General features: G+C 35.2%; 1 protein-coding gene across 1 annotated transcript in view; it reads left to right on the forward strand.

Moving 5' to 3' along the window:
* Nucleotides 1-895: 895 nt before the first annotated feature.
* CD109 (CD109 molecule) overlaps nt 896-21284 on the forward strand; it is a 156467-nt gene continuing 136078 nt past the window's right edge. Inside the window, exons 1-2 of the mRNA XM_051997274.1 lie at nt 896-1516; nt 4990-5156. Coding sequence (XP_051853234.1) covers nt 1407-1516; nt 4990-5156 — 277 coding nt within the window. The 5' untranslated portion in view covers nt 896-1406. The remainder of the gene's footprint in view (nt 1517-4989; nt 5157-21284) is intronic.

Here is a 21284-nt window from a genome sequence, read left to right on the forward strand (position 1 = left end):
GATGATCTCTTTCCCTTTATTCACAGTACCCCCCCTAAAATATTACTCATTACAATCTCTCTCCCTGTATCAATTAAAACATTTTAAGTTGTTAGAACTAAGTGTGCCTGCTTTTCTACAGTTCCCGGCAGGTCCACTGCTTTTATGGTGTTGTCATGGTGAAACTTGAGTCATCTGAAGAGTGCCAGAAAGGCAGAGAAAGGAGCAGAGGGATATTTAACATGAGGAGGAAAAAAAAGGGGGATGCTTCTATAGGTAGTGTGCTCATCAGATCTTAACTATTCTGCCATTGTAAAAGCATTTCATATTTAAATAGATATTAAAAGCACACTGGACATATGTAAAATATTCAAGTTTTACAATTCTAATGATCATCTTGCAGCAAATGAGGATGGCTATGTAAAGATATAATTGATTATATTTTTCTAAGATTTTTTTCAGAGTACTTACATTTGGATCATAGATCTGGAGCTGGGAGGGTGGTTAGATATCATGTAGTTTAACTCCCTCATTTAAAAGATGAGAAAACTGAGGGCTATCAAAAAGGTAGCAAGTAGTAGAGCCCAAATTCAGCCCTCTTCCCATTGCATCACACTTCTTTGTACTTACAATAAAAAATTATTAGAAATAATTCGATTAATTTGATAGCCTACTGAAGAGTATTTGTTCCCTGCCTGAGAAAACACCAAAAACATACTCCAAAATTCAAAAGGAGGAAATTAAAAAAAAATGAAATGAAGCATCCTGTTTTTCATACACATTTAAACAATCCAGAAAAGATATCAGTTGGTGTAGTGGGGTGTGTGTGTGGTGTGGGGTGTGTGTGTGTGTGTGTGTGTGTGTGTGTGTGTGTGTGTATGCGGTTTGCCATTTCTCTGAGATCCTGACTCATAATCGAGGAGGCCAATGATCGATTTTTTCCCACTTCACAAAGTTCCTCAAAACTTCATTTCTTTTACAAGGGGTACGCCTGTTTATTCACTCCAGACAGTTGGTAAAATAGTGTTTCTGAAAACGGCGGTGTCTAAACTAAGAGTCTCTGTTAGCTTGAGCAAGTGGAGCCCCTTCCCTTCGCCTCGGGAAGGTCTGAGGGGCGGTGCTGGTCCACTTTAGGATCACGAGCCCGGAGTTCTAGGCCCGGGGAAGTCGCCTCCAGATTTGTGCTATCTGCGGGAGCAGCCAGGGCAGTAGAACGAAAGCATCTCCAGCCAGAGGGCGACCGGGAGCGAAGAAGCGGGGCGGAGCCACGATCTAGAGGCTCAATTTAGATCTTCCACTGCCCCAATCCTACGCGTCCTTTCGCACGGCCAAACCCAGCGGAGCAAGAGTCCATAAACTGCTGCTGGTGGAGGGAGTTGGAAAACTGCAACCCCTCTGCGGAATCTGCGAGGTTCTTCCGAAGCAGGATGCTGCTGCTGCTGCCAGACGCTGCTGCGAAAATGAGGGGCTCCCTGCTCCTTGCTCCCCACTTTCTGTGCCTTCTGACTGCGTCTTGGGCTGCTTCTGCAGCGGCCGGGTATGAAGGGGATGGGTGGAAGCCGGGGTGGGGAGAGGAGAAGAGGAGAAGAGACAGGATGAATGAAAGGGAGGGGGAATGGGAAAAGGGGAGTTGCTTATCAAGGATGAGTGGGTGGGGGAGGTGAGGAGAAGAGAGGTGGGCTGCAAGTAGTAATTTAAATTTGGGCGGACATGCTTTCGAGATGAACTTCGAGATGGGGCCCTCTTCTCGGTGGGGAAAACAGAGGCAGAATCTAGGAGTTTAGAAGGACCGACTGGGAAAACTTGTATCCCCTGAAATTGGCTCGAATTGTGGTTCCCTATTTACTTCATTTTGAATCACTCCTCAACTGCCTCTTTCCCTGCCTCCCTCTTCCCGACTCCTCCAGGCATTTCACATACTGGAAGCCTGAGCTTTTCTCGAGGCATTCATTTAGGATCAAAAGTCCGTTCCTTCTTCATTCAATCATAAGTTCATAGATTTAAGTCTGAAAGAGACCATACATAGCGTCGTCATGTCCAGCTCGCTCAAGTACAGATGAAGAAACTGAGGGTCAGAGGGTTTAGGTGACTTTCTCAAGGTCACACAGAGTTGGGATCTGAGTTCAGTCCCTCTGGCTTGGAATCCAGTTTCCCCCACATTGTACCATTGTTTTTTTTTTTTTTTTTTTTTTTTGGTCCAAGCACTTATTATTTAATTTATATGTTTTTTATATTTACAATTATACAATATATAATATATATTTTTATATATAAATATTTATATATTTAATTTAATAAGTTAACTTATTATTTATTGCCTGATTCTAAACTTGTGATCTTAGAGGATATCTTTCTGTGGAGGTTTTGTGATATATACTCAGCTTTACTTTAGGGATCTGCATATTCTGAAGTAAAATAGATATTCCACTATAGTTAACCAGTGTTGAAAATTATGAATCGATTTCCCTAAGTATGGACTGACTTTACCCCACGTGTTGTGGGAACTATGCCCCACTCTGTCCTCGAGGGGGTACCCCCCCCAACTTGGGATTTTCAACTCCCTTTTGTATGTTGTCTTCCTCCATTAGAATGCAAGCTTTTTGAAATCTCTCTGTCTGTCTGTCTGTCTCTCTCCTGTCTGTCTTTTTTCTTTGTCTATATCTCCCTCTTTTCTCTCTCTCTCAGCACTTAGTACAGTGCTTGGCTAATATTGTTCAATCATGTCTTGCTCTTCCTTAACCCATGGACCATATCAGCCAAATACTGGCCATGAGGCCCTTCTTGGAAGATTCTGGAGTAGTTTGCCATTTCCATCTCCAGTTCATTTTATAGATGAGGAAACTGAGGCAAACGGGATTAAGTGACTTGCCCAGTTACACAGTTAATATGCATGTGAGATCATATTTCAATTCAGGTCTTCTTTACTTCATGTTTGACACTGTTCATTGAGTTGTCTCCTAGTGACAGAAATAATAGAAATAGAAATATAAAAAAATAGAAGTTTGCTGCCTTGTAGATAGAGTGCTTGACTTGGAGCAAAGTTATTTAAACTTTTTTTGTCTTCTTGATCCCTTTTTTGTGAGGGGGTTTTCTTGGTAAAGATACCAAAATGGTTTGTCATTTCCATCTTCAGCTCGTTTTACAGATGTAACTGTGGCAAACAGGGTTAAGTGACTTGCTCAGGGTTACACAGATAGCAAATGTCCAAGACCCAATTTTAACACATGAAGATGAATCTTTCTGATTCCAAGTCCCATGCTTTAGTCACTGCCATTTTAGTAGGGCCTGTTAAAAACCAAATACCCAAAGACAAAACTCCCAGTAATTAAACTTACGTTATTTGAAATTAGGAATCTATATCCCCATCTCTCTGAACTAGGGGTCTAATCAAACCAATATTAGATTCATCTCTCCTCTCATGCTTCATTGTTGCATGAAAGTGACCCTGGATTCTTAGCTATGCCAGAACCACACAAGTTTTGTCAGTTCCGGGACATTGACTGTGACAGGCAATCCCCTCTGATGAAAAGAGTGTTTAATCTACAGGAGTGAATGCCAGACATTGTGCTGAGGTTAACTGATTTGGTGAGAGCCTGGTCACACAGCTACTAAGTACTCTAGCTCAGATTTGACCACATTTCTTCCTGACTCTAAACCTAGCTCCCTCTCCACTTTACCATTTGGCTACCTGGGGTTTACTGGGTTAAAGTTTCACTTCTAACATATACTAGCTGTGTGAGTCTGGGCAAGTTTTTTGACTTCTCTGTGCTTTCTAAACTCAACTCTTCAAAACTCTAAGATGTATGAATTTCTGGTTTGCATTGATGGATGGTATCCATACTGGGACTTCTTCATATTAGGAGAAATTACAGGTTTTGATTTTTTTTTTTTAAATGGTGAGTGAAAATTTTCTTGTATTTTTTGTTGTTTATTTTTTCAGAGCATGTTCCTTCCTGGGAGAGATCCAAAGTTTAGATAAAATTGGATCTTTGTTTTTGTGGAGTTTATAGTTTGATTTAAAAAAATACTTAAGGGTTTTACCCTTTCTTCCTTGAACATGGAATAGATGTCTTAGAATGGGAAGAAGCAGTAGGCAAAATTCTTGAGATTTTTTTATTTTTTACTTTTTTTTGGCAAGGAAGTTGGGGTTAAGTGATTTGCCCAGGGTCACACAGCCAGAAAGTGTGGTTTCTTTTTTTTTAATCAAGAAAAATCTTATAAAATGAGATGGTCTGCAAACACGAGTCAAATCTCCCATCATGCCACTAACTGTCCATCTTCTCGGTGCTGTTTGGTAGTTGTAAAATGTAAATAATATTATCTTGTTTCCTTAGAGTAGAGATGTATGACTTAATATCTAACCATGGGACAGCTAGTTGGTGCAGTAACTAGAATACAAACCCAGAGTTCAGGAGAACCTGAGTTCAAATTTGGCCCAGAATTTAATATTTACTACCTGTGTGATCTTGTGCAAGTCACTTAACCCAATTGTCTAAACAAACAAACAAAAAACCCTTAACATCCAACTATTCTTAATCCTTTATGTTATTTTTGTTTCAGTAGCAGTACATTGGCATTAAAATGAAAAAAATTATTTCACTCTCTGCTTGCTATAGTGAATTAATGCTGGACTTGAAATCAAGAAGACGGGTTTAAATCCTTATTTCTGAATCTAAATAGCTGAGTAACCTTGAACAAGTTAACTGTCAGACACAAGAGTTTCCTCACTCAAAATATGGGAATAACAATATATGGAATAAGTATATCACTAGATTATTGTCAGGCTCAAATAAAATAATGCAGCCATCCCAAAAGTTTTGGAGAAATTTTAGACTTTTTAATAGCATAAAACTGTGTCAAGATTTTTGGGACACTATGTATACATAAAGTGCTTTGCAAATTTCAAAGTCTTGCATAAATGTTATTATCCTTTACCAGTAAAATTTGTGAAAGTGCTTTAAAGTGAGGAGATGGGAGAATGATATTTTATTATTTTTCCCCCTTCTCAAGGCCCAGTTTTTTGGTAACTGCTCCTAGTGTCATCAGGCCAGGAGTCAACATGACGGTTGGGGTGGAACTGCTGGAGAATAGCCCCTTACAAGTTTTGGTAAAGGCTGAAGTGCGTCGGAGCCAGCCAAATATCACTGTCCTGGAAGCAGAAGGAATCTTTCAAAAAGGTGAGCTAAATGCTCTCATTGGGCTCTTTCCTGACAGTAAGATTATCAGAGCAATGTATTCATTCTAACCTTATATAATGAAAACAAAGTTTTGTATCCAGTTTTAGGAGGAAGAAAAGAAGTTAGAAATTAATTTTGTGGACTCCTTTTTATCTGAAAAGTAATTGGAGAAAAATGAAAATAATCTGAAAGTGGGATTAATTGAAAATCAATTGAAAATTTTGTTGGGTTCTCTTTCTATAGTCTATACTTTAAAAAACCTTTTCATCACCATTAAAAAAAATTATATTGTCTTTTATTACAGTCATTTCCCAATTTTCCCTTGTGACAAAGTATAATAAACAAATCTGTCTATTTGTAAAGATATCTAACTCATAGAGTTGTTGTGAGGATCGAATGAGATAATATTTATACTGTTTTGCAAATCTTAAAGAATCATATAAAAGCTAACTCCTATTATCATGACCACTATACTTCTGCTTCTTCTGTTTTGTTGTTAAACTCTGTCCAACTCTTCATGATCCCATTTGGAATTTTCTTGGCAAAATTACTGCCAATTTCTTCTCTAGTTCATTTTACAGATGAGGAAATTGAGGCAAACTAGGTTAAGTGACTTACATAGTCACATAGTTAATAAATGTCTGGGGGTAGTTATAAACTGAGGAAGATAAGTCTTCCTGACTCCAGGCCTGACACTATTCACTTTGCCACCTACTTATACTACTAGTACTACTGCTAGTTTTAGTACTACTACTACTACCATCACTACCACCATCACCACCACTACTATTATTATCCCCACCCTACCGTACCACCCCACCCCCACTCCTCTTAACACCACTGCCATCACTACCCTCACACCTTCCCCTACGATTACTACTATTACTAATTCGATTCAGACATTGTATCTGACATCTAGGCCTTTTTTTTTTTTAACATTGAAAATATAGAAACAAGAATTAAGAACTAAGAAATATGGCAAATTGAAATTAAGAGAATGAGAAATTTTTGTCCCAAGAATGATGAAATAGAGTGACTATTTTTAAATAGCACAGTACTGTTGAATTTTATTTGAGGTCAGAAACTAAATGATTGGTTGATATTTATCTTAAAATTTATCTAAAAAATGAATCACATGAGGGTGAACAGTAAGGAGGTGAGTGGGTCGAATTACTGATTAGTTTATGGTCTAAATATTTGTCCAATGCTAACATAGAGAAATTTTGCACTGTCATGAAAATAAGATTAAAAAAAGAGTCCCCTCATTTCTCATCCTGCCAAAAGTGGACTGGGTAGGTAGGTGTCAGATTCAAGTGCGGGTGCCCCTCTTCTTCCCCTCAGTAGCAAAGAAGGTAACATATAGTAATGGTAAAAGGGAAAGTACCAAACATTAAGGGGTACTATTTCCTTTCAACTCTTGAGCACTTCTTTATTTTTATAACTGAAACACCATTGCTGAACATGAATGGATTATGCTCATTTAATAATAGCTTGGGGAAACAGTAAGAATGACCAGTGCTGACTGTAAAGTGCCAGAGGCTTTCAGCATTCACTTATTAGGAGGAGTTTATAGTTCTAGCTCCATTAATTCAGAGCTATGCTTCCTGTAGCTCAGATTTCCTGAATGAACATTTTAATGACTATATTTTGTTTGACATTTGGAGCTTATCTTTATTTTCACACCCTCTCCTGCTAATTTTTATTCTGTCATCTCTGCTGTCATGATCTCATTTCTTCCTCTTTGCAGTTTTGTCTTTTTCTTTTCTCTCCTTCTGTTTCCCCTTCACTTAATTTTATTTAAGGAATCATATACAAATTTTATTAGTTGGTTAATATAAATCAGACCTCTGAGTTGTTAAGTTGCAAAGAGTCTCATCTCATCCTACCTAGATGATGTCCTTCTGAAGGAGAATGGAATTAAATTGATGGTAGCTGCGGATTGTATCATTTCCAGAAAAAATTTTTTTTTTTCCAGTTTTAGAATGAAAATTACCAGAATTTTTTTTCTTCAACATTAATCTCATATTAATGGTCAGACTTAGAGGATTTTTAGTCCATTGGAATTTGAATCCCAATAGAAATATAATTAAATAGCCTATTAAAAAAATTTACTTATGGCTATTTAATAGCTAGTTTGTATACATGTGTACACATACACACATGTATTACACAGATATAATATGTATACATATATTGCTATTAGAGATATAATCATGAGTTTCTTCATACTATTGAAAAAGAAAGGAAAGTTGAATGAATAAAACAGAGATACAGAGATGTTTTGTGTAACAGTTAAAGGAATGATCTTGGGGTTTGAAAGACCTGAGGACAAATCCTAACTCTGAAACATATTTCTTGTATAATATTGGGCTAGTTGTTTAATCTTCCCCTTTCCATTCCCCTTAGTTTTTTTTTCACCCACAGAATAGGGATAATAATAGTACCTGCCTCTTATAGTTGTTTTGAGGATCAAAAGAATTAATAATTGTAAAATATTAAGGGCAGTGCCTAACACATAATAAATACTATATAAATGTTTAGTGGTTGCTCAGTTGACTCTTTGGGAAACCTATTTAAGGTTTTTTTATATTATTTGATAATATTCATCCTGGCAGGAAACTCAACCAGTTTCATAGTATTATCTAGCTTTAAATAAAATATCAGATCTAGCAAATATAGTTGAAAAGCTTATTGTCATCCCAGGGTATAATGGAAAAGATGAAGGACAAAACACCTCATTTGGATCACATGGCAAAACATTGGGAATTATAAGTATTAAGAAACTGCCTTTTATGAGAAAAAATGCTGGTTGAATTATGGAGCAAGGATGATTGATAATAGTTGGTTTGTCTGGATGACAGATTGAAACTTACAGGGAACACAAATGGCTTCACTCAGTGGAGTGTATCAGCTGTTCTAATTATTTGGACAGTATAAGATAGTGAATTCTTTTGGTCAGTGGGTTAGAACTAGCATTGTGATGAATAGTGACAGATTTGAATAAAAATGACAGTGAATGAAAGAAGACAATAAAGACACAATGTACTAGTCATAGGTCAGAGGTGGGGATGGAGAAAAATACTGTAACTATCGGCATAAAGCCTGCTATATAAACTTATTTTGTCAACTAAACATCACCACTGTGTCAATTGATTTTTGCTTTGTGGATAATCCTTCTGGAGGAGTGTAGATTTTATTTCTTTACATTATTTTGTTCTATCTTTTACCTTATAGTAATTTTGCCTTGAAATTCCTTAAAATTGCCTAGAAATGACATTTGCATGCCAAAGGGAATATGATATCATTAATGGAAAAAGTACTGACCTGCTGAGTTTTTCAGTGAAGATGAGATGGGATGTTAATAGGTTTAAGGAAAAGTGGTTTTTTTCCTTCTTCTTCTTTTTAAGTATCGGAGAGATGAACAGTTTGTAGGGACATTGGGAGAAGTTTGTAAAGAGTGAAATTAAATATTCACGAGAGCAAAGTTTGAGAGAGACTGCTCGAGTAAGGTACTAGAGGAATTGGAAGGCAACGGATTTAAGGGCAAAGGCAGAAGAATTAAGCCTTTATGAAGAGTCGAGCTAGTTTTTCTTGATTGTGAAGGTTGATGTGAAGGAGGAAAAAAATATATTATGATGCTAAAAGTCTTAAATATTTGGAGATAAGTGTTGTGATTATAAAAAAACACTAAATTTCCAAACTGGACTAAACAAATAATAAAAAACAGTGTAATTGAGTTTGAAGAACTAGAGTCTGAGGTTTTCTACAGAAATATAACAGAAGAAAAAAACACCCTATTCTGCTAAATTTCCTCAAACTTTTCCCCTCCAGATAGGTTGTGTGTCCCTTGCTGCCATATTGTTTAACAAATGAATTTGTAATGTAGTACAGTAGAAAATACATGAGACTAGGATTTAGAAGTCACAGAATTCCAGTTCCAATACTGGCTCTTTCAGTTCCTGCTCATGTTACCCTAGCAAATCATTTAACATTTTCCAACTCAAGTTTCTTCTTCTATTAAATGAGTGGATTGGACTTAGATGACATTGGAGGGCCCTTCTAGAGCTAAAGGTTCTTAACCTGGGGTAAAATAGATTTCAAGGGAGTCTGTGACTTTGACTAGGAAGAAGTGGAATATTTATTTATTTATATAAATTTCAAACTGAAATATAGCATTTTCTTCAATTATTTAAAAATTATGATTTTGAGAAGGGTACTGTATGTTTCACCCAATTCCAAAGTGGGCCATGTCCTACAAATAGTTTAAGAATTCTTGCTCTAGATCTTTGATCTGATGTTCCTATGAGCTTGGGTAGGACACTTACTTCTTAGGAGTCTCAGTTTCTTAATCTGGAAAGTTGAGATAATACCTACTTTTCCTACTTCTCTGAGATTGTTTAAGAATTGAATGAGATAATGTACATAAGAGTGCTGTAAAAATTATAAAAGTGAATATAAAATGATTTAGTATTTTTACTATTCATACCTTCCTAAACTAGTTTTCAATTATGACTACATCAGAATGAAAGGAAATAAATAAGAACAAAAAGAATTTATGGAGACGTGGTTATCATTTGTGCAGGCATGTGAAATAATTGAAATATTTTTGATGTTCTGCAAACTCATATACCTAATCCTTTTCTCCTTCCATGATTTGAAATTTAACTTGTGAATTTTTTCTGTTACCTCTTACCAGTTTGTTCCAAATTTTTTAGGGGTGGTACCCTGTAGACATACTTCCTTCCATCATATAATCATGGGAAAACTGGCCTCACTCATAATTTGTTTTAAGATCTTAGCCAAATAAACAAAAAGCTACAGAGTAAAACAAATTCTGTTACTCATCATTAACAATCATTTATTGAGAGCCTGCTGAGTGCAGAGCCCTGCCCCGGTGCCCCTCCCATTTCCCACTGGCCTGTTGGATTATTTGGGTATGAGGCATCTTATAAATATGTAAGTTGTTTTGAACGGTCTTTTACCTCCCACTCTAGCTGTTGTGCTTAATGCTTAGGGAAAGTTAATTCAGGTTTATCTAATCTTATGAAAAGTAACTTTAAACCTGTCCTTGCCTAATAATTGTTCCTGTAACTCTCTGTCATTCATTTTACTATTTACATTTAAGAAAGAAATACTTTCTGGAATTTTCAATACTAGCTGAGAACGACCCAATTTCGACCATATCTTTTAGTTCTTATGGTTTTCCTCCCATAGTTTTTTTTTCTGAATTTACAAATCAGCTTTGTGAGTTCTGTCTAAATCAGAATCAGTTCCATGGTGCTTATGAAAGTGTATTAATTAGACTATGGTGTAGGCAAATGTACCAGTGCAAGTTCTCACAGGCAGCTTTGTCAGTAGAACTCAGTCTGTACTTGTACTTACAGGATAATTTTTATTTTTTTGAGATTGTGGTGGTGATGGGGAAAGAAGAGGGAAGGTAGAGAGGTGGGGCTTCAGATTTGTTTAATTCAGTCTTATTTAATTTTTCCTGTGTGATGCAAAAAAAGGTATTTTAGGAATTTGGACAAGGACATTAAAATCACATAACAATGACTATTCATGTCAAAGACAATTATTAAACACCTATCTAGGGTGGTTCTGGGTTAGGCACTTTTTAAAGGGAACATGCCTTTAAGGATTTTTACAATAGTGTGGGAGAATTCAATAGTATGTATAGCACATTGAGAGATTTAATATGAGTGTCAATAGAAAACCTAAATTCTATTTTATAAAGCAATTTTTATATTTATTTTTAATGGGATACAATTGAAGCCAAGAGGAAACTCTAGTTAATCTTTTGGAATCTTAGAAGTTTAGAACCCTACCATCATCTACTCCAGTCTTTCTTTCTTTCTTTCTTTTTTTTAAATAGATGGAAGAAATAGTCCCAGAAGATAAAGTTATTTGTTCAAGGCCATACAGCATAGATAAAAGCCAAATGAGTACAATTTTTAGTTCAGTGATTCTCACTATACCATAGTAAATTTTTTTCTTTAAACAGAGCCATGTGAGAAGCCTCCAAAATATTTTTAAATGTTGACTTACTTGATTCTTATTTTCTTAAGTTTAGTTTTCCTATTTTAGTCTAAATGATTCATTTCAGCAGAAATTTCTTGAGAACTTTCTATGTTCCAACGCCTTGTAGTATATACTGTGATGGTATTGTTGGTAGTGGTGTAATATAAATGTGAATAAGAAATGGAAATGTGGACCCTGTATATAGAAGTTTATGCTACAGTAGTAGGTGAGCTTGTTTCTTGTATACTAGAGCCAATTCTTTTTTTTTTTTTTTTCCTTATGTGCAAGGGAGGATTTTTATTTAGCTGTCTCCTAATCAAACTTTACTCTGAGAATCACATGCCTATACAAGACTGATGATTCATGTCAGTGAAGGGGAGGAAACTCACTGGAATCTGGCAATCTTGCATTGAGTACAATTCACAATTCTAAGCAATGGTGTAACCTTATAAACAGTGGGAAAATATGTCTGAATGTTTAATTATGAAACTAGATTCCAATGGCATTGAAAGGGACCATGTCTTGGGTCTTTCAAGTGATTCACTGACAGGCCCATCTGTGGGAATAGAAATTATATACTCTTAAGAACTTGGACTGCATTGCTGTGAGGTCATTTATATTTTGATGCATGACCTTTTTTTTTTTTTTTTTATACTGGTGAAACTAAGAATTCCTGAGACTTTATTTCCATGTGCCCATCCCATTTCTTGTATGTGAAACAGCTGGTTGTATATGAAACTTCTGCATATGGAATTGATGGCTTGTGAAACTTTTGTATATTTAATAAGTTGTATGTGAAATTTTGGGAGAATCTTGAAGAAAGGATGGAAGAAAAATGAGTATCTTGTGTGAAATATAAACCTCATGAGGTCAGAGAATGTTTTATTTTAATTTTACTTAAGAAGTTTTGTTAAAAACCGAGAGATGGAAGTAGAATGCTTGTTTCTAAAATTACTGTTTTCATTGATATGGCAAACTCTGAATGAGGAAAGTTTCTCCATTAATATAGATACAGTTTATACTCTTAAAGAGTTGTCGAAGTCACTGGGAGAATTAAGTGACTTGCATAGAGTCAGATGTCATGGGCAGAGCTTTCTGACTCTGAAGCCTGATCTTTATCCACTATGTCCATGCGGCTATCGGTTCAAGAAATTTTTTTATTGTTATTTTCTGCTTCCATTATCACCCACATTTCCCAGTATATCCCTTCTACTCCTCCAAGAAAGCCATCATTTATTACCAAAAAAAAAAAAAAAGCCCTCATTCAGCAAAACTAATAAATACATTGAAAAAGTCTGACATCCATAGTGTTCCAAGTTGTACAATTCTCCACCTCTGCAAAAAAGACAGGGGGACAATTTCTCATATTTACTCTTTGGGACTAAGCTTAGACTTGTCATTTCATAGCATTCAATTTTAATTGTTTTATTGTTTTTGTACTTTCTACTTTATTGTAGTCTTTGTGTATGTTGTTTTCCTGGTTCTGTTTACTTCACTTTACACCAGTTCATGTAAGTTTGTATGTTTTTTTGTAGTTATCATTTCATCACTTCTTTATAGCACAGTAATATTTCATTATATCCATTGATCTTAACTTCTTCTGCCATTTTTCACTTAAGAATTTACTATTTCATCCTTTGGTATTATAAAAAAAGTTCTGTTTTAAATATTTCTGTGCATATAGGACCTTTTTTTTTTTTTTTAATCATTCACATTCTTGGAGTACATGTATTGCAGTGGAATCTCTGGGTCAAAAAGTATGGATCTTTTAGTTACTTTCTTCTCATAATTCCAAATCGCTTTTCAGAATAATTAGACCAATTCACTTTTCCAACAACCAAATGTACATACTCATCTTTCTGCAACTAGTCTAACATTGACTATTCCTCTCTTTCTTATGTATATTCCCTTCCACAAACTCTGTGATCTAATTTATGCTGGTCTCTTTGCTGTTCCTTACACATGACATTGTTTCTTGTCTGCATACCTTCATATTGATTGCCTTAGTATACCCAGAATGTTCTCCCTCTTCATTTCCACTTTCTAGCTTTTTTTGGCTTCCTTTAAGATTTCCTTCCTCCCTCCCTTCCTTTCTCCCTTCCTCCCTTCCTTCCTTCTAAATCGGAGTTAAGTGACTTGCCCAGGGTCACACATCTAGGCAGTATTATGTGTCTGAGGCCAGATTTGAACTTAGGTCCTACTGACTTCAAGGCTGGTGCTCTATCCACTACACCAATTAGCTGCTCCTATTGTATATATCTTGTACATACGTAGTTATTTGTATATTACGCTTCCCATTGGAATATGAACTCCTTGAGAGTAGGGACTGTTTTTTGCTTTTCCATGAAATACAATACCTAATGCATAGTAGGCCATTAATAAATGTTTGTTCACTGCTTGGCTTAGGTGCACCCTCCCACCCTCCCACCTCCAGCATTTGACAGGCTGTTTCATAGAATTGTGATCATGATTAGATGTATTGTAAATGATTTCAGAAAGAAATGTGCAAGTTTTACAGAGGCAGACTCCATAAGAAAGATCCACATAAGAAAGACCTTCCTCATAGATAGAACCATCCATAAGTGGAAAGGGCTATCATAGTAGGCAGTGAGTTACTGGAAGTGGAAGTTTTCAAACAGATGACTATTTATTTGATTGTAGAGGGAATTCATGCATTAGTAAGGGCTGGAAGTAAATGAACTGTCCTTTTCAGGTAGGGGAATTTATACTCCTATTAAATGTGCAGCACAGCTCCAAATTCCTTTACCTCTTTTATTGAAGGCAAGGAAAAAATTTATTTTCCTCTGACTTAAGAAAGAATGAAAATGAATTTAAGTGCTTACTATGTGCAAAATACTGTGCTAAGTGTTGGGAATACAAACAGAAAAGTGGGATAATCCCTATTTTCTAGTAATTCACATTTTATTTGGGGGAGATAACAAATATAGGAGATTTCAGCTGTAAATCAGATTGAAAGATCCAGAGTCCTAAGGGTACTGTGGCAAAATAAATGGTAAGACATTTTCTTTAGTGTTTCTATGCATGAACCCATATTCATGAACCATTTAATACCACCAAAGTCTTTGCAAATTGTTTATCATTAGAATGTAATATAGAATATAGTAACAACAGAATATAAAAATATCAGGAAAATTTCACCTAGGAGGTGGTACTTGGTCTTAGATTTGAAGGGGTTTAAGGATTCTTCTAAGATGTGAAGAAGAATAAGCACATTCAATCACAGAGTGAGTCATGGAGAGGGAATATGATGTCTAAGAACCAGCAAGTAAGCTCCTTGGACTTGAATGGAAAGTATGTAAGGGATACTATTGTGAAGGAACTAGAAGCAGGTAGGTGGTGCAGTTCATAGAAGAATGGATCTCAAGGCAGGAAGACTTGAGTTCAAATCAAGCTTCATATGCTTACAAACTGTGTGATTTTGTTCCAGCCTCTGTTTCCTCATCTGTAGAATGGGAATAATAATAGGATTTAATTCCCAAGAATCCTGTAAGGACAAGAATGAGATGATATATATAAAGTGCTTTGCAAACTTTAAAGCACTGTAGGAATGCTCATTATTATTATTACTAATTTGTTATCTATATGTTACTAACATTTATTACAATAATAATACTACCTAGCATTTGTATAGAACTTGCCATGTGCCAAGCACTGTGTTAAGCAATTTACAAATTTTATCTCAATTGATCTTCACAACAACCCTGGGAGATAGATGCTGTATATGCTTATATAAATACATATATATAAATAAGAATAACATAAAGCAGCATGTAATAAGTTTAAAAAAGTTATAAGAGCTATAGTTCTTTGGAGGCTAGGGATATTATATTAGTTGGAATTTTAAACAGGAGCTCTCATTCAGAGGTCTGTTAACTTAAAATTTTTTTGGATGTAATTTATTTTATACATTTAAAAGCATTATTCTGGTTTTATTATGTTTCCAGTTCAGTTTATGATAGAAAAACCAAAAGGTTAAAAGCTCTTGGTTAAAATTTCTTTTCCCTAGAAATTTGTCAATAGAATAAAAGAAGGAGAATGGCAACTTAAAGCAATTAGTTATAAATAAATATATGTTATATAGAATTAATATAGAAATATCATGATATTTCTATATTATATATAAGTATAGAATAATAACATATAATAAATATATAATAGAATTAGTCTTTTTAAAAGCTAGGAAAAACATGAGCTTGTTTATAAATCAAGGGGAAGGAGGCAATGAGGGAAAGGCAAGAAAAGAGGTATTTATAAAACAAGGTTCTTTTTGATGCTTACAGTTAGCTACAGGTAATTACAAGGGGGCATATAAACATCAGAATAAAAAATAGCAAATCAAAGTTTGTGTGGCAATAAAGCTGTTATATCATAAAGATAAAAGGTAAGTTTGACTTTTGGGTGGAATATGATGGTAGTATATTGTTTTGATAGAGGGTGACTGAAGGAATTCCATGTATAGTTACAATGGGATGATGGAATCTTGCTAATTATCGCCTATTCAGGCCAGTAGTATACTTGGAAGGCAGGAGATTGTAAAGAACAATTTGAATAATGATTGAGAGAAGGTTAGGCATATTGAGGCAGAGAAAATGCATTTTCTATTAAAGTTGGAGGAGCCAGTAGCAGGCCTAAAAAAAGGAAGAGACTGAGATACTCTGGGGTGACTGACTGGTATAAGAGAAAGATGAGGTTATAGGATAGTATTTTGATGAAGGGTTTGAAAATGAGAGATTTTTAGTTCCCTTCAGTATAAGAATTCATATAACAATTCTCAATTCAAATATTTAAAAAAATAGCTTTAAAGTGAGAAAACAAAGGCAATTTTGTATTACTTTGCTACTTGTATCATCAAAGGAGATCTGGAAAGAGTGTTAGGATGCAAAGAGAGAGAGTTTAATGGTTACTGAAAGGCAACATTGAAGTAGAGTTCAGAAATAATGCTGGCTTGGATGAAATTGGAAATAATGATTACATAATGAATAAAATTAGGTATTAGAAACCTGTGTAGCATAATATTTTAGATATTTTCTGACCAGAGTACAGTAGGACTATAATGTTTCTTTCTAGTCCTAGCCATTATGGCCCTTTTAGTGAAGCCCAAGATCACATTAGCTTCTTTCTTTCTTTCTTTCTTTATTTTGATCATTGTCACTTATATAGAATCTACTATGTGCCAGGCACTGTGCTAAGCACTTTTATGAATGTTATCTCATTTGAACTTCCCAACATATTTGTTGACGTAGGTGGTGTTCTTATCCTCAGTTTATAGTTCAGGGAACTGAGGCAAACAAGTTGTAACTTGCCTAGCATCACAAAATAAGTGTCTACAATTGAATTTGAACTTAAGTCTTATCTCTAGGATTCAATCCCCGAGCCCTTGGTTACCTAGTGACATTCAATAATTTTTAAAAATTAAATTAAATAAAAAAATTAGTTTTGAATTCTCTCCCTTCTTCCAGCCCTTCCTTGATCCACTGGGAAAGCTAGAAGTATGCTTACCATTATACATGTGGACATTCAATAATTTAACAAAGGATTTAAAATTCTCATGAGAGTTCAGTCTTATGACTACCAATCAATGGACATTAGAGATAATTCTAAATTAGGGAAGTGGTAGTATTAGACATATAAGAGCAAGGATTGTTTCATTTTTGACTCAGTTTTCTCCAAATCTAATGTGATCTCTGGCACATGGGAGGTATTTAATAAATACTTATTGGCTGATTAATTAAATAGTATTCATACAGAGTAGAAAATTTGTTCTTTCTACTCTGTCTCTAAACTGGCTGAAGCTAGTTAGAATCCCTTCTAGATCTGTTCAGATTTCCACATCCAATGTATTACTTTCCTTCATCTAGTCTCCACTCTGGTATTTGGCACACACCCGATGTGGGAAGGTGTAGCACACTGAATTCCAGTATATGTTTAAAAAGTTAAGGAAAGGTTACTTTCTGTGTATGCTCATTATATGATTTTAAAATAGACAGCCTCTATTTGTAAATCAAACTGTTGGTTCTTAGACCTATGCCAAATGTGGAGCACAAAAACAACATTTCTTTTGATTTGTATAGGAGGCATGGATTAGAGCAAACACATTTCTAATCTTAACTCTCCTTGGTTAAGCAACAAAAAAAGATTTTTTTTTTTGAAGCTTTTGGTAACAAAAGAAAAAAAACCAACTTAAAATACTCTGGGTGGTATAGAAAAATCCTGGAATTTGCGACTTGTAGAAAAAATATAATGCAACATTCACTAGCATTTGATCTTGTTGGGAAAAATGTAAATTTTGCATTTTTGGTGAAAAGTGTTTTTCTTGGTAAAATTCCCGAATTATTTATATAGGATTAGCAACAACAATCTATAAACAGGAGCTAATTGATCCTGATTTTGAGAATATCACAGAAAAAAAAGAAAGATTTTCTTTTTCTCTTATGCAGGAATGATATTTGAATCTGAAAAGATGAAAAATTCTTGGGTTTTTTGCTCATCTATTTTTTTCCCTGCTCAATAGTACTTTATTTTCCCAAATATGTGTAAAGATAATTTTCAACATTCTTTTTGTAATACTTTTTGTTTTAAGTTTTTCTCCCTTCCCCCTGAGTGAAATGGGAAACTGAGGACTTCTCAGAATAATAACCTTCAGTAGTTTAGACTCAGCACTAAGGCTTCATTTAATTATTAAGGCTGTGGGAGAAGAGCAAAGACTTGCTCTTTCAACAGAAAATATTTGAGATAACCCCCTTGACCCTTGCTCAACTGCTTAGAGAAAAACCTGACCAATTGTTTAATGGCCTTGAGATATTCCAGAAGTCTCTAACCTAGCCATCCTTATCTGATTGATCGAGGAAAATCTGAAACAGACCAAATACCCTTGGTTATTAGCTTAGTAATTTAGAAACTTTTAACCCCTCTTGCTTAATTGATTACTGATCCTTGATGCAAAACAGATCTCTTTTCTTTATTTTGAAACATTTATTGCTTAACCAAGATCTTGGTACCACAAAAGCCTACCTATATTTCAAAGACAAGAAATCAGGATTGAGTGAACCAATGATTTTATTTTATTTTATTTTATTTTTTAAATAACTTTTTATTGACAGAACCCATGCCAGGGTAATTTTTTACAACATTATCCCTTGTACTCACTTCTGTTCCGATTTTTCCCCTCCCTCCCTCCACCCCCTCCCCCAGATGGCAAGCAGTCCTTTACATGTTAAATAGATTACAGTATATCCTAGATACAATATATGTGTGCAGAACTGAACAGTTCACTTGTTGCACAGGGAGAATTGGATTCAGAAGGTAAAAATAACCTGGGAAGAAAAACAAAAATGCAAGCAATTTACATTCATTTCCCAGTGTTCTTTCTTTGGGTGTAGCTGCTTCTGTCCATCCTTGATCAGTTGAAACTGAATTAGCTCTCTTTATCGAAGAGATCCACTTCCATCAGAATACATCCTCAAACAGTATCGTTGTTGAGGTATATAATGATCTCCTGGTTCTGCTCATTTCACTTAGCATCATTTCATGTAAGTCTCACCAGTTCTCTCTGTATTCATCCTGCTGGTCATTTCTTATAGAACAATAATATTCCATAATGTTCATATACCACAATTTACTCAACCATTCTCCAATTGATGGGCATCCATTCATTTTCCAGCTTCTAGCCACTACAAACAGGGCTGCCACAAACATTTTGGCACATACATGGACCAATGATTTTGAAAAGATTAACAGGAGGTAGGTGCGTGAAAGGGTTTCTGTAAACCTTGACTGTATAACCATGTTCTTTACTTCTGTAAAACTTGGCTTTTCCTGCTCTAGACTTGCTGGTGGAGGGACTGCCCAACTTCAAAAGAATGGAAATAAAGAAACTTTGTTTGTACCTAGAGACACCTTTGAGCAATCAAATTGAGTCCTTTTCATCCCACATACCTCTTACCTCCCTCCTCCCCATTGTTTGTTATTTTTTTTAAAAAAGATTTCATTGATGTGTTTTGTTTTATATAACATTTATAGATTATTCCCACTTTATAATAAAAGTAAAACAGTTAAATAAAACTAATAATGCAATGATCTCATCTGAAACTGCATAAAATGTTTTATCTCTGCAGCCTCTTCCCTTCTAAGTTCTATATTAAAACAAAAACTCAAGCCAAATGAATAGCGATCTATTTTTTTCTCCCTTACACTTCTATCCCCTGGAAAAATAAAAAAGAACAATTAAAAATTTTTATTAAAGCTTTTTATTTACAAAACACTTGCATGGGTAATTTTTCAACATTGACCCTTGTAAAACTTTCTGTTCCAAATTTTTCCCTCCTTCCCCCTCTCCCCACCTCCTCTCTTAGATGGTAGATAGTCCAATACATGTTAAATATGTTAAAATATATGTTAAATACAATATATATATATATACACACACACACACATATTTAAACAGTTATCTTGCTGCACAAGAAAAATTGGATCTAGGGGGAAAAAACCTGAGAAGGAAAACAAAGTGCAAGCAAACATCAACAGAAAGAGTGAAAATGTTATGTTGTGGTCCACACTCAGTTCCCACAGGCCTCTCTCTGGGTGTAGATGGCTCTCTTATCACTGAGCAAGTGGAACTGGTTTGAATCATCCCAGTGTTGAAGAGAGCCACATCCATCAGAATTGATCATTGTATAGTCTTGTTATTGCCATGTATAATGATGTCCTAGTTCTGCTCATTTCACTTAGCATCAATTTCTGTAAGTCTCTCCAGGCCTCTCTGTATTCGTCCTGCTAGTTCTTACAGAACAATAATATTCCATAATATTCATATACCACAATTTATTCAGCCATTTTCCAATTTATGGGCATCCACTCAGTTTCCAGTTTCTGGCCACTACAAAAAAGGCTATCTCAAACATTCTTGCACATACAAGTTCCTTTTCCTCCTTTAAGATCTCTTTGGGATACAAGCCCAATAGTAACACTGCTGGATCAAATGGTGGCATAGTTTCATAAATTCCTGAGCATAGTTCCAAATTGCTCTTCAGAATGGCTGGATCCATTCACACTTCCACCAACAATGTATCAAGTGTCTCAGTTTTCCCACATCCCCTCCAACATTTGTCCAATATCTTTCCCTATCATTCTAGCCAATCTGACAGGTGTGTAGTGGTATCTCAGAGTTGTCTTAATTTGCATTTCTTTGATCAATAGTGATTTGGAGCATCTTTTCATGTGGCTACAAATAGTTTCAATTTCTTCATCTGAAAATTTTCTGTTCATATTCTTTGACATTTATCAATTGGAGAATGGCTTGAACTGTTATAAATTTGAGTCATTTCTCTATTTTAGAAATGAGGCCTTTATCAGATCCTTTGAATGTAAAAATGTCTTCCCAATTTATTGCTTCCCAGGAAGGGTTTTTCTTTTGTGAGCTCATAGAATCAGAAATAGATGATGAGTAACATAATCAACTTTTTTTTTTTTTTTAAGGAGGAGCAGGTGTGAGGGCTTCATTTTGATGATTGCAGAAGGCTGTAGCAGTGAGGCTGAGGAATCCAGGATTCCTGTTATTTTTCCAGTACTCTGATCCCTAGAGAGGGAAACCTTTTAAAGACCAAACTACTACTAACAGCAAAATTAATATTGTTCTGAAGTCTCGACATATTGAGGTTTCAAAAATGCCATGTGAATTAGACTTTTCTGTTAGCCAGCTACAATGATTAAGTTCTGATGATGTGCCTGCCTGTTGGAAAATAGTAAGGGATTTCAAATAGATTTGTTCAGATTAGGAGAATAGGAGTCCCTATAAGAAAAAAATGACATTTAGTGAATTGAATTCAGGAATTCTGGCTTCTATTACGGGTTCTGCTGTGACTTTTGAAAAGTCTTTTTGCCTCCCTCTTGACCTTAATTTCCTTATTCATATATATATATATATATATATGCTGTGACTTTTGAAAAGTCTTTTTGCCTCCCTCTTGACCTTAATTTCCTTATTCTCATATATATATATACATACATGTATGTGTATATATATATATATATATCTCATCCATGGGGATAATGCTCAATAAGCCTTAAAAGTTAGATGTGGAGCCAAATGGT

Source organism: Antechinus flavipes, chromosome 4 (genome assembly GCF_016432865.1).
Source record: "Antechinus flavipes isolate AdamAnt ecotype Samford, QLD, Australia chromosome 4, AdamAnt_v2, whole genome shotgun sequence".
NCBI lineage: Eukaryota > Metazoa > Chordata > Mammalia > Dasyuromorphia > Dasyuridae > Antechinus > Antechinus flavipes.